The following is a 14,352-nucleotide window of genomic DNA, read 5'->3' on the forward strand; positions in this document are numbered from 1 at the left end:
CTAAAAAAAAACATCTGGCATGTCTGAAAGTGTAGAAAGTTTGAATAAAAGGCAAAAGCTGCCTGAGGATTCAGTGAAAGGTTTAAAATGTCAGCACTGCCACCTTAGACTGGTCAGATTGGATTTTAAGCTTAGTGCTGCTAAAGAAAAAGGGCAGAGAAAAGCTTTCTGCTTCCATTTCGAAGTTGCTTTTAATTTCTTTTTCCCCCTCATCTGGGTGCTTGAGTTGATATCGTGCCAAACGAGCTAATGCTGAATGAAGGGAACAACAATAAACTAACACCAATGATTAAACTGAGCAGAAAATGAGTCACCAGATTTTATGAGTTATGCCTGATGTGAGTGAGTGACTGAAATGTGTTGATTTTTGGATTTTTCCTGTATTTTTATTATTGTAAAGTGAACATAAAGCGAATTTATTATCCAGGTAAGGGATAAAGCCACTAAGAACTCCACTGGTGAGATGTGGATCCTTCTTCATATTTGTGAATAACTTCCATGTGTGCACCAGCATCACACTTAATTACTTTATATGTAATTACATACATTTAATTACTTTATATGCAACAAGCTTCTTTTTTCAGTCAAACATTGGCCCCATTAACTGATCTTAAGCTCAGAGCTAAGTTGTTGATTGGAATTGTTTACTCGTTGATTTGCAGGGCTGTGCTTCTTGGAAGTGGTACTTCCCGTTCCACTACGCACCATTCGCCTCTGACTTCAAAGACATCAAAGACATGTTCTCAGACTTTGAGAAGGACACCAAACCAGTAAGAATGGATTTATTTCTCTCCTCCTTATTCTCAATCTTTCTCTCTGTGACTTTTCAGTGAGAAATGTTGTTTTTCCTGCAGGGAAATCTGAAAGTGTGTTGAATCAGTCATGTTCCTTTAAACTAAAGGCTGCTATAGCTTGTTGCTTGTAAAGCCACTGATAGCAGCTCAAGTTATTAAAGAAATTCACTAAAACACCGTAAAAGTTCACCTCAGTTGACCTGTTGGTCTTCCCTAAGTATTAAGCTGGCGTTATGAAATGAAAGTTAAAACATAACACAATGAACAACAGTAGAACAAGGAAAACGCATCAAAGGTTTAAACTGAGAAAATCTATAATTATACAACCAATACCAGTTCCTTTTGAATTTGATATGTCTTAAAAAAGTTGGGAGATGTAACAAAAGGGTGGAAAAAAAGGAAGTCGTATTAAGAAAGTGCTGGAATAATTCAATTATCTCATTATCTGCTGAATGTAATATAACGTTCACTCTGGCGGGAACTTTGTGTGGAACAGACAAGGCAAAAAAAACAAAAACAAACTTAAATCCAACTTGATCAACTGATCATGTCAAAGCAATGCAAGACACACCAGCGCACAAATGTGAATCATACGGCAGCATCGCACACTACAGCATCCGATCTACAGGGTTTAATCAACAGACATGACTGTTTGGTGGGTGTTTTGTGCAGTTCAAGCCACTGGAGCAGCTGATGGGAGTGTTTCCTGCCGCCAGCGGTAACTTCCTGCCACCAACATGGAGGAACCTCATGAGCAGTCCGGTAAGTTTCAGGCATGAAACGGCTCAGCAGTATTGCTGCTCTCTGATCTTTTTAGTTGTGGTAGTTGTGCCAGTGTCTTTTTGAGTTTTACTAAATCACTTCCTTTGATGCAGGATTCCTCGATCATCGACTTTTACCCCGATGACTTTGCCATTGATCTAAACGGCAAGAAATACGCCTGGCAGGGTGAGTCTGTGACATTTAAATAATGTGGACAGAGAGATTTATTACAGCTGTTTTTGTTTAATCTTTATTGTTAATAAATGGAAATATATTTTTAAGCCAACGTTTCATTCGACACACTTTTTTATTTGATATTAACTATGCGGCTCATTTTGGTATGAAGGGGCTCAAATTCCCTGTGCAAACAGCAGAAACTTAAAAAATGTTTCAGTGCGGGAATATAGAGGCTTTGACTTCAGAATAAAAGTTTTAAAAAGGAGAAGATATAACTTGAGTACACATTAAAAACAGATTTAGAGAATGTAATACTGTCTATTACATGATTACACTTAGAGCTGGGCGATAGAACGATAACGATATGTATCGCGATATAACTTTTACTCGATAGAGAAATTAAGCTATCGCGATAGACCTCGCCGCTCTTGTCCTCTTAAAAAAAAAAAAAAATAAAAAAAAAAGGTCAGCCAATCCAAATTAAGTAGCGCAGAGCCGAACCAATCACAGCCGCAGCGTCACGTCGCGTGACTTGTTACGTACAGCACAAGTGCCAAGCCGCACGTGTGTTTGTTTGGGAAGCAGCCAGCGGGTAATGGAGGAAATGAGTGTGCCGACTAGAAAAATCAACCGAGCGTGACCGAAGAGAAAACAGATGATGGTTCCAATGCCGGAGAGATTGTCGAACGGAAGAGCCATAGAAGTTCCGTAGTGTGAAGGTATTTCGGCTATTTCAAGTCTGACAAAAAACAGAGTAGCGTGCACTGTAAATTGTGCCGAAAGCAAGTCTGGAAATACAATAAACTGGTGCATGCGTCACACTGTGCGCCACGTTATTGTTTCGGTGAAATGAATTTCTACAATACTGTTACTGTTAATTCTACTCTCTGCAGTGTTTAAATGCTTACATATACACACAGTTACTGTCCCTCCACACATACGACTCGGTTCTGCTTCTATGCCCCAGCTTTGTTTACTTTTTCCCACCGAGGCTTCTAGACTTCTGATTGGCCAACATTTCTGCACGGTTAGGAATCTAGCGCCACCTGCTGCTTTGGCATGTTCATAGCAGCGTTTTCCTTCATTTCTGCCTTTATGTGTGGACGGGATTATTTTTTAAAACGAAAACGGAAAATCTCCGTTTTCAAAAATACCCGTGTACGTGTGGACGTAGCCTCAGTCTCTGACTGGAAGCGCTAATTCGTCATTCGGCTTTTGTCAGACTAAAGTAACTGTTAAAACTGTTTGAAAAGCTCAGCTATACAACAAGGAGAGATTGAGAATTTCCTTTTAGTTCTCAGTTTATTTGATATTGACAAAAGTTAGTCAGTTTTGTCTGTTCTTCTGTAAAACAAACTAAGATTTATTTTTAGAATTAATATTTTGTTTCTAAGTGGAATTGACAATTTAGTCTGTTTCGTTTGTTCTATTTTGAAACTTAAACGCTTTAGCGGCTGCCTTTTGTGTAGTTTGCAATATTTGCCTTTATTTATCTGAAAAAGTCTCATGTTCCTTAAGTACATCTACCCTGTTGAACTTATTATGGGAAATAAATATTTAAATAAAAACAAGCTGCTGATTATTTCACATTTTACTTGTGAGCAACGGCACATTTAAATCTTACAAATATAGTTATTTGGCTTATATCGTGATAGATATCGTTATCGCCTGAAATGAAAAAAACATATCGTGATATGAAAAAATCTCATATCGCCCAGCTCTAATTACACTATTTATTACTGTAAGTGCACTTGTTTTATATCATGGTGCTACTTTCATAGGTGTTGCCTTGTTGCCTTTTGTGGATGAACGTCGGCTGAGGGCAGCTTTGGCTGATGTTTACCCCGACCTCACTCCTGAGGAAAGTGAGTAAAAGCCCATTGTATCAAATGTAACATCTGGATTTCTCTTTCGGTGAACTTTACCTTCTGTGATAAAGGTGTTTGATGTAAAACTCACTTTATGTTTGTAATTCTGACATTATCACCATAATGCAGTAACAAACCACTCCAATAGCTGGAGTTGGCTGTAGTGTCAAAATGTTAAAGGGTTGCAGTGCTGCCATCTCTGCTCCTCTCCATGTTTGGATAAAGGGTTAAAGGGTCTAAAGAACTGTGTTATAGTCAGACAGGTGCGTTTTATGTATTTGCATATATATGCAGATATAATTTTTTTCAGTCATCATCCCCACAACGTACAGTTTGCAGTAGAACCCATATTCACCTTTCTTATCATTGTTCTGACATAAATGTGGTCGTTTATCTCTTTATTTTTCTGTTTTCTAATCATGGGCTTCTCTCCCGTTTACACTCAGACCTGTGTGAGCAGGGTAGCAGTTTGTGAACACTTGTTTTTTCTCTCCTTTCTGACCACACCTGCTTTCTGTGCTCTGTTTCAGAGAGGAGAAACAGCCTGGGAAGTGACGTGTTGTTTCTGGGGAAGTCTCACCCACTCTTTGACTTCATCCATGAACTGTATCGCACAGAATCTAACGAGGTAAGAAACCCGACGCCGTCAGTAAGCATTCACTTCAGTCAAATCAATCAATCAAAACTTTATTTATTTACCTCTTTTCATACAATAAAGATTCAACTCAAAGTGCTGTACACATTAAAAACGGAAAATAAACAAAAATACACACATGCATCTCCTTGACTACACCCTCTCATCACCCCTCCATCCCTGCACCATGACCTATACATGGATATAGACACCCAGACATCATACAGAAACACTGGAGCTAAAAAAAATAAATAAATGAAAGCTAAACATAAAGGCAGGTAATGTGAAAGAATAGAGACATAATTATAATCAAAGAGGAAACGTGAACAAATAATGCAGTGAAAATGTGTCAGTAAATAAATGAAAAGTTAAATAAAATAAATTAATAAAAAACCTTAACTTTAACTTCAATTCAAAGGAAACTCTTAGCTCAGTGTTATCGTGACACACACACACACAACCCTGTTCAGCTATCTTAGTGAGGACCTTCATTGACATAATGGTTTTCCTAGCCCCTTACCCTAACCATTAAAAATGAAAATGAATGCCTAACCCTAAACCTAACCATAACCCAATTGTAACTCTGAGGCTCAAAACCACATTTTGAGCCTCAAAGAGGCCTTTAAACTTGTGAGGACGGGTGAGTGTGTCAGTCACAGGGATCAGATACAGTATATGCGAAGAGGACCATCGAGGAAGAGGAGCAGATAAGTTCAACAGCAATTTCACGGCCTCTAGGACCGTGCAATAAAAACTTCTATGAAAGTCAACTAAATGAAACTTTTTTTTTTTTGCAGATTTCGGTCCTCACAAAGATAGCTAGACAGGAACACACACAGTCAGCTGGTTTGCGTCTGTAATAACAGTCTTCTTCTTCTGCGACTCAAACTTTGATATGCTGCCGCGTCACTGTGCTGCAGATGTGCGTTGAAGCTGTGCAGGTGTCGCCCGCTTTGAGTTTAGTCTCACTGATTATGCATTTGCAAACCGAAGCAATCGATGCGTAGACTTGCTGGGTAAATACTTCTTAATGAGTGCATCTGAACAGTCAAGCAAGCTTCTGTGTGCTTTGCTTTCAGCGATGAAATGAATTTGATGCGAAGGAAAATTAGTTCATCTAGAGGATTCAGAGTTTCAGAGGCCTCGCAGTCTGACTGAAAGAATAATGCAGGTTTTATTTATCGCTGCGTTCCACGAGAGAAAAGCCTTCACCTCAGAGGACCCTCTTCTCCTGCAGTTACATGAACTTGAACTTTCACGTAGCCCGTCTAGACGACAGGTACAGATTTGATAAATAAATAAAACTGTCAGATGAGGATGAGATGAACTACTGAAAAACATTTGACAAAAACCTCCTGTGCAGACATGCAGTTTAAAAGGAAAAATCTTCCCACCTGACCATCACAGTTTTGGCCACAAAAATTCCTTTTTTTTTTTTTTTTTTTTTTTTTTGAGGGTCCATTTTAAAATTCCATTATCTATAAAACTACTTGAAGTAGGTCCTTCACATTTTTAGGGTAAATTTCTGGCACTATGGCTTTGAGTGTGGACTCAAGTCAACATAGAATGTGGATATTTGGATGTGTGATCTCTAACGGCAGATTTGGAGACCCGTAGAAAGCAGTTTTTCAGGTAGAGGACTGACGTTTTATTTGCTGCTGCTCATATACAAGGCAGGTGACACTAGTTTAGAATATGTGTAATGTATTCACAGAGTCATAGTACCAGATATTTACCCTCAAGAATTTATTTGGAGCTCAAATATTTTCTAGATGATGGTATTTTAAAACAACTTCTTTAAAAAGATGCTATAGAATTTTTGCTAGCAGGACAAACACAACTTGAAGTAATTGTCTGCACTTTAGATGTTTAGATGTTTTAGTTTTGTTTTTTTTCTTCTTTTATGTCCATGACCTAAGAAGATCAGAGGAAGCATAATAATAGAGTGTTGCTGCATTAAACCATCATTTGTTTGTGGATACAAACTGCAGCTTTGTCTCCATCAGGACACTGAGATCCCTGCAGAGCTGTGCCATGGAATCCAAGGTAGACTAAATCTCGATGACGACCCTATTCTACCAGATAAGTAAGGAACACCGACTCTATTCTCATTTCTCTGCCTCTTGTGCCATGTTGCCACCGCTCTAAGCCAACGGAAGACGAGCTGGGTAAATGTGACATCTGCCTCATGTATTTGTTTGTGGTTATCCTGCAGTACGGTGAGGTCGCCTGTTCCAATGCTGCGAGATATTTCACAGAACACTGCAATCGGGTAAGTCAACACCAACTTTTTTTGTAGCATTGATATTTACTGTACATGTCGGGAAGACTCATTGGATTTAACTTAAAATTCCACCAACAATGACGATGATGTCAAGTATGGCTGGAGGCGAACAAAGAACAGGAAACGCCTTTACAATTGCAGTAAAATGTTCAGATTTGTGTAATTTTTTTTTTACATATTTCTTGGTGAAAGTTCACACATGAGGTGTCTTTAATTATTCATGGTCATGTCGTTTTTTTCCCTGTTTAATCCCTTTGTATAAAAATTCCACAACTATACTTATAAAAAGCAAAAACCTTCCCTGATTTGAATTTGGCTGATGTCCGCTTCAGGCTTGTCTGCTTGTGCCCTTCTGGACTGTATCAGACATTCCTGCTGTTTTTATTTTTCTTTCTTTCTTTCTTTCTTTTCTCCACTTCCCTCTCTGAAAGTCCAATTGTGCATCTGCAGTGCATGCTGATCTTTATGGTATCAAAGCCACAACCCTTTAATGAAGTTTTACTGAAAAAAGGGAAGTCATATTGAGACAAATGGAGTAAACATGTGCAGCATAGGAATAGAGCAAATATTTGTCTATTACAATGCATTGGAATTGGGCATCCCTGATAATCTGATACGTAAAAAGTAAGGTCCTGGTCTCACTGCTGACTTTCTGACCTTATGCATTTCCTTTGGGCTTCAACACCACTGACTCGTCCACTGAAAACTGCCATTTGGAGTCAAAGTTGGAGGCCAGATTCTCATCAGAAGTGGTGAAATCTTTTGGAAACAAGAGTTGATATCTGTTGTCTACAAGTAGCCCAAATTGGATGACCTGAAAAATTTAGATGAGAAAATATTTTATTTTTTAAAAATCTCAGTTTTGAGTTGAATCCCAACTTTAACACAGATGTCGCACAAAAAAACATGACAAACTGTTGCATCCACTTCCAAAAATAAGCTAAAAAAGCTGATTCTGATGGACGTTATGACAGACCATCCCAGATTAGTCTCTTTTTTTTTTCTTATCGCTTTTATTACAAGCTTCACTGACGTCGTCATGTTTCCATTGGTGCTCAAAGCTGTTTGACAGCACATAGTTTTGAGCTGTGTACGCACCATCCCCCCTTTCATTACTGTAATATGAGCCATTCTTCAAGGATGAAAAGACATTTGAAAATGTGTTGAAAATGACTGAGCAAAGGAGGTTAAGAAGAAAATGACAACATTTGAACCATCATGGTCTCAGGATCTCTGTGTTGAGGCGCAGATTTATTTTGCTTCTCTGAAATTCTTGCTTTAAAGTATGAGCTAATGGAACTCTTGTTGTGGTCAGTTGCAAATGATTTTCATTTTCTTTCCAGAGTGAAGTTCAAGGATCCCCAGTATCCAGATGGCTTTGTGTTCAAGGCGGTCCTCCTGCCTGGAGCAAAGTGAGGATTTTTCTGCATTTATCTCATGAATTCCTGGTTGAACATTAAAGGCTTTATTCATTTCAGGTGCAGAAATAGTTTTTTCGTTTGCCCTTGTAATTCCTAAAGAATACAGTAGTTACATTCATATATTTTTCTTATTGTAACAATTCCATGAAAAGACCAAGACCAAGTACGCGTTGATTCATTTCTCAATAGGTTGTGAATGTCTGATTTGTCTCAGGCTCTCAGCATCCTTTAGGTCCGTTTGTTCCTAGAAATTATATAAATCGTTACAACATGTGGTGGCTCTGTTTGCAGAAAGGCAGTTAGTTCTATTGGAGTCTATGGAAAAAGGATTTCAGAGCACCGTTAATATATAACCGTAAAAAAAAAACTTCCAAGTTGGGTTTATGATGTGAATCCCCAGTTTCAAGGCTTATTCAGTACAGAATTGGCCTAGTCAGTGTCTTCATATTAAAGGAAGCTCCTGGAAGAAAGCGGGCAGATGTTAACACTGCAGAAAACGATGGAGAAAAGACGCAATGATGTTGCAGGACTCGACTGTGCAAGTGCTTTGAGACCTTTGACACTGGGCACCGGAGCTGATCTTGCTCAATCAGCATATACCAGAGTGATGCAGGAAGTCAGAGTCAGGAAGAACACAGAGGCTGTTTTAAAAAGTAAAAAAAAACAAAAACCTTTGCAGACTAAATCCTCCACTTCTGAAGTTCTCCGGCATGACTTGAAACTGTGAAAATGAGAGAGCAACACTGTCACAGACACAGATTCATCCACTTTTGTCAACAAGAGCAGTAAAAAAGTGTATTTTCAGCTGTGACAGAGGCGGTAAACTCAGGTGGAGTAAAGGAGAAAAAAAATGTTTTTTTTGTTTCTGAAAAATACAGAACTGCACTAAGATCACAATCACAAAGTTTGTGGGTAAAAATACGAGACCTTCATCAAATACGAGTCATCCTACAATTCACTGGCAGCATTTCAGTGGTGTTGAGACCTGGATTTTTTTTTTTTCTGAAAAGGCGTCACTGATAGATTTGAGGGTTTCAGGTAAACACGATGGCACCCTTCCCTCTCTCATATATGTCAATAAAAGGAAACCTTTTTCACATCATAATGCTGTCTTTCAGGATTCCCAGTAAGGTTCTGAAACCCGAGGACTGGGTGAGAGGCAATGGGCAATCTTGGAGGCCTCAGCTGGGTTTCAACCCAAACAGGCAGCAGGCTCACCTGGACCAGTCTGGCTTCAGGGCTCTGGGGTATGTTCATATTTACATTTTTAATATAATCAATGTTTAAAAACACTAAAAAAAAAAAAAAAAAGTAGAACATTCCTGTTTTCCTGAATTTCGAGTGAAAATGAGATGAGGAGAGAGCAATGGTTTAGCTGGAGTTACAGGTTTTGTATTATACTGTGATGACAGGGTTTTTTGTTTTGTTTTTTTACAAGCAGTGCATAACCATATCTCTGTTACAGAGTATTTTTCCATGCTTTTATTTTGAACAGCAAACAGTGATGCCTTTTTAATATAACTTTGCATCCTGAAACTTTTTTCATGGGTCATCGGTGGTTTGATCAACTTCGGTAAATACACCTGTCTCTGAAGCTCCTCGCTCTGTGTGATGAGATCATTTTAAAGCATCCAAGTCTGTCTGCCGTGACTCAGTACAGTAGTTTTAAGTATTTTTAAAAACAAAGATGTATTTAAATGTTTACTGCCTCCCCCCCACAGTGGTCCCCATTAACCAGCCATCCTTGATTATGATCTAAGCTCTCTTCTCCACACATTGATATTATCATTAAGGAAATGTGAATAATTGAACATCTGGCATGGCCCGACTGTGGGAATTAATTATGCACAGATTTGAAGAAACATAATATATTCCTATATCCCCCCCCCCCCCCTTTTTTTTTTTCCCCCTGCTAAAGTAAGTCGTTAATTCAGTGATTCGGGCCGTTATGTGCCTTGATGGCACCACACGGGCAGGTGCTCACAGGATGGCGAGCAGGAAAACCTGAAGGAAATGAATTTTTTTTATTGCTTTGATTTTTAAATTGTGCAGTTATGGGTGTGTGTGTGTGTTCAGTTTAGGAAGAGGCCAGAGGTCATATGACATTTCTGGTAGGACACAGGCTCTTGTGTGGAAAAAGGCCGGGCAGAATAGCTCACTGAATCATTTAACCCTTATGTGTTAAGTGCTTTGGTTTGTTTTTTGCCTTTTTGTGGATGTGCAGGGAGTAAAGATAATTTTACCACCATGAGACGACATTGTCCATCCAGCTATCAACCAGTCAATCAATCAGTCAATCCTGCTTTTAATGCCTTTCATGCTTCCTTGTGTTTTCCTTTTTCCTGTGATCCTGAAATTGTTCCCCCTCCAACACTGGGGATGATTCCTGAATCATTTTCAGGGTTTTAAGGTATCAGCTTATTACAGTATGAAGTGATGGCATGTGCCTGATTCTACATTGCCTTATTGATTAATTGATCAGTCAACTCATTTTCTTTTTTAAACAGTTAAAGGAACAGTAGGTTTGCAAAATACAACAACAACCTCACCAAATCCCACAACTGTCACACTGACTCATCAAAAATGAACAGAAAACTTGGGGGGGAAAAAAGTTGCCTGGTCTGATGAGTCTCGATTTCTCCTGCCACATTCAGATAGGGACATCAGAATTTGGCATAAACAGCATGAAAGCATGGGTCCATCCTGCCTGGTATCAACAGGGCAGACTGCTGCTGGTGTAATGGTGTGAGGAATTTATTGGTACAGCAAAGCCGGGCCCCTTAGTACAAAAGCATTTAAATGCCCAGCCTGAATCTGTGTTGTTGCTCAGCATGTTCATCCCTTTATGACCAGATGAATGAATCGGTCACCAGATCTCAGGTCGATAGAGCACCTTTGGGATGCATTGGAACAGCAGATTGATATCATGGATGTGCAGCCGACAGATGTTCAGTAACTGTTCGATGCTGTCATTTTAATATGGACCAAAACCTCTGAGCAACGTTTTCGGCACCTTGTTGAATCTGTGCCACAAAGAACTAAGATGGTTCTGACAGCAAAAGGGGATCCAACCTGGTACTATGAAAAGTGTGCCGAGGTAGGGTGGAAAGTTTAAAAGTAATTCAATGTTACTCTGGCATTTGCTCTTCTCTTCTATCTTCTATCCTGCATTTAAATAAAAAAACAGTGTTATCAAACATAATTGATGAGTAATGCTAAGACTAAAAAGCTGAAACCAGCAATCTTCTTCCTTTGTTTTATATTCAGCATATTCAGACCATTTTTACCCACTTCAGTCTCCAGACACTGCCCAGACATTAGGGTTAATACCGGGTGTGTGTAAAGGTTACAATGGAACTTTCTTTATTTCTAAATTAGTTTTTAACATCATAGCTTCTTCTTCTCTCTTCAGCCACAATCTGAACAGAAGCCAACAAGGTGGAGGACAATACAGCAGCACTCCACCGCCAAGCAGCTACAACCAAGGAGGCTACCGACCTTCACACAGCGGTGGCCACCAGTCTTTTCAACGTAAGACACACACACAAACACACACACACATGTAATGCAAGGCCTTATTTTTGCCCTACTCAGTGTTTAACCGAACATTTTTCTTTGTTCAGAAACCAGTAAAGATTTTTTTAGTGGTCTTTAACAATAAAAAAAGGATCCACAATGAATTTTACAGAAACAAGGGTTGGCACATTAGCAACCCCACCAGCAAACATCCATTTAACTTTGTCTCACAGTTTTTGTCAAAGCCTCACAAGTTTGAAAACCGCAGCCCTAACCTTAAGCCCCCTGAATCATCTTTAAAGCCCCCTCGAATGGCCACTATCTTAAAAAAAAAAAAAATCCTCAATATGAAGATGGAACATTTCTGGTTCATAAATAGTTCACAAAATTCAGTTTGATTCAGAATGATGTATTTAAGGCTGTTTGCATCAATATAAAAGCAAATAAAATTATAGATGAACGTTTAATTAAAATTTATTCCATACCGGGGAGCCAGAAAGACTCTCATTTTACAATTTAACAATCCAAGGCCTCACAAAAGCAACTGTATAGGCAGACGAAAGAGCCAGTCCTGCAGTAAGAGTCCTCTTTTAAGTAAAACACAGTGTGAGATGCATTACACTCAAGACTCTTAACGTGTTCATGGATTGGGGACATGCTGTGTCATAGTCCAGCACTTCTGCTTCGTCCTGTCCTATCCTGTTACCATTAATTTGATCTTCTTAAAAAAATAATAATTACAATATTTTAGACTTGGAAATAAAGACAAAAATCTTCATGGCACTTTTTTCCTTTATTAAAATTCTCGACAAATCCAAAGCATCCTGGAAAGTTTGGTCAAATGTGACTTTACCAAAGGAATAAAGTGATTTTAGTAATTTAAAAGTGACCTTTGAGCATTTTAAAAATTTCAGTCTTTATTTTCATTTTTTAGATTAATTTTAGATTTTGGATTCATTCTGATTAAGAAAGTGCAAATATTTTTCAAATGTAGTTTTTTTAAAAACGTTTCTTTATCCCTTCTCTACACAAATAAACAACAGTTTTCTAATCTAAAAATGAAAAGTATGTACATCTGACTTTACCACACTGAGAGTAAATCTGACAACACACTCAGATTAAAGTTTGGTCAAAAGTAAGTGGACCTCATCAAACTGCTGCTGTAAGGTCACTGATGAGCGTTTGAAATTGGGTGAATTGAGTTTGCTGCTGTAACCTTGAGCTCAAAAAATCGATTGAGATGTTTTGCTTTAATGCACCCCCCACCAACAGTACCTGCTCCATTAAATTCAGTAAAAACTTTCTTTTGGCGTTCCTCTCTGGAATGCTCTCTTTTTCTTTGCACATTCCGACGGCCTTGCTTTTCATGACAGAGCGTAAAGCTTTCATCACGAGGCTTTGACATTCACCTGTTATTCTAAACATTTTTATCCCTTTAGCAGAGACGAAGAAAAGCTAAAATATTCAGCAAAAGGTAAAATGCCTCTTCAGGTGGATTTCAAAGAACTGTAGTCATGTTAAAAAGGAAGTGTGACCTCTTTAAGTTGTAAGATTTTACATATCCAGTCTGTTAAATATATCATACGTCTCATCTGTAGACCTTAGATGAACAACAGCACATGACAGAAGCAGTGTGTTTGAATCTTAGCAGAGTGATCTGAACAAAAAACAAGACTTGTGGTCTGTCCTTTGGCCTGCAAATACCTCACAGCAGCTGTCAGCACAGAGGTGTTGATTCGGGCACCTTGCAGTCATTGAGGCGACTTTGAACTCCTCTGTATACCAAAGTATTTTAGAGTCAAATGTGAGGCCATCTGCCTGACAGCTGAAGCTTGGTCAGAACTAGGTCGAGCACTAAGTGTTTCTACAAGCTGCTTAATCATGGGGTGGAATTCGTCTTTCACAGACTGCTTCTGCATTTTGGTTTAGTTGTTAAGTGAAAAACAGTGTTAATCTGATGATGTATTGATGATCTTTGTTATGAATTTTGATACATTAAACCATAGAAGTGGAAGAAGTTGTACTTTCTTTTTCCCATTATTATCCATTTTATGCCAGGCACGATTGGCTCTGATATTTTCTAGGTCAGCTGGTGGTTGGTTCTTTCTTTGGTTTTGAGCCTTCTTTAAGTGACTTTTTCTTCTTCAAGTAACGTCTCTGACTATCTTTGATCGCCATCATTATAAATGGTTGTCCCTCAAAGTGGATTAAATGTGTGTATGAAGCCATTTTGAATTTCTTTTTTCAACTGGCAGAAGAAGGCGGCGACTGCAATTCATGTCACGATTATTTAAGCAATTTATTGGTTATTTGTACCAAATGGCACAAAAAGGAGGAAGATGCATCTTTTCTAGGTTGTTTTTGAGCGAATCAGCTGTGAATAAAAAAAGTAATTGATCTTAAAAATGACGTCTTAATTTTCCACCAATGGACTGATGTAGTTACTGACTAATCAGGTCACATCTGGAACGGACACCGTTGCCATTTCACTCTGAGGAAATTGGGCGCTGCAGCTGCCAAACGGAGACACAAATAATTGTGTTATATGATTATGTTCATCACATGCAGTTGAACAGCTCGTCACATATGGAGGCAGAATCCGTCTCCCAGCTTCTAATCACGGTCTGTGCTCGGCCTCGGCCCTGGCCCCGCGGTCCTCTGCCAGCTCTCCTCCAGTTTGACTTTGATGTGCCAATTTGCAAGTAGATGAATAATCTCATCTGCCCACTGATGGCGTGCGGGGGAGTCTCGGCTATTCTGGTGGCACTTGATGCAAATGGGGGGCTTTTGGCTCCTCCGGATTGCGGCAGCACCTCCCTTGGCCTCTGCTGCTCGTTCTTAGTGTTAAACTTGCCAATTAGCAGCCCGGGATGTTCACCACCCCCAGCTCTATATT

At 39.0% G+C, this 14,352-nt stretch overlaps 1 protein-coding gene across 3 annotated transcripts in view; it reads left to right on the forward strand.

Moving 5' to 3' along the window:
* The window catches only part of xrn2 (5'-3' exoribonuclease 2), a 43,938-nt gene that overhangs the window by 18,391 nt on the left and 11,195 nt on the right, over positions 1 to 14,352 (forward strand). For all 3 annotated transcript variants that reach the window (XM_042224028.1, XM_042224029.1, XM_042224030.1), the window contains exons 19-28: positions 663 to 770; positions 1,467 to 1,556; positions 1,670 to 1,742; positions 3,515 to 3,598; positions 4,132 to 4,229; positions 6,242 to 6,321; positions 6,451 to 6,507; positions 7,863 to 7,931; positions 9,059 to 9,187; positions 11,353 to 11,471. In XM_042224028.1, coding sequence (XP_042079962.1) covers positions 663 to 770; positions 1,467 to 1,556; positions 1,670 to 1,742; positions 3,515 to 3,598; positions 4,132 to 4,229; positions 6,242 to 6,321; positions 6,451 to 6,507; positions 7,863 to 7,931; positions 9,059 to 9,187; positions 11,353 to 11,471 — 907 coding nt within the window. The remainder of the gene's footprint in view (positions 1 to 662; positions 771 to 1,466; positions 1,557 to 1,669; positions 1,743 to 3,514; positions 3,599 to 4,131; positions 4,230 to 6,241; positions 6,322 to 6,450; positions 6,508 to 7,862; positions 7,932 to 9,058; positions 9,188 to 11,352; positions 11,472 to 14,352) is intronic.

This window comes from Haplochromis burtoni, unplaced genomic scaffold, assembly GCF_018398535.1.
Source record: "Haplochromis burtoni strain Fernald_Lab_line unplaced genomic scaffold, NCSU_Asbu1 Contig_126, whole genome shotgun sequence".
Lineage (NCBI taxonomy): Eukaryota > Metazoa > Chordata > Actinopteri > Cichliformes > Cichlidae > Haplochromis > Haplochromis burtoni.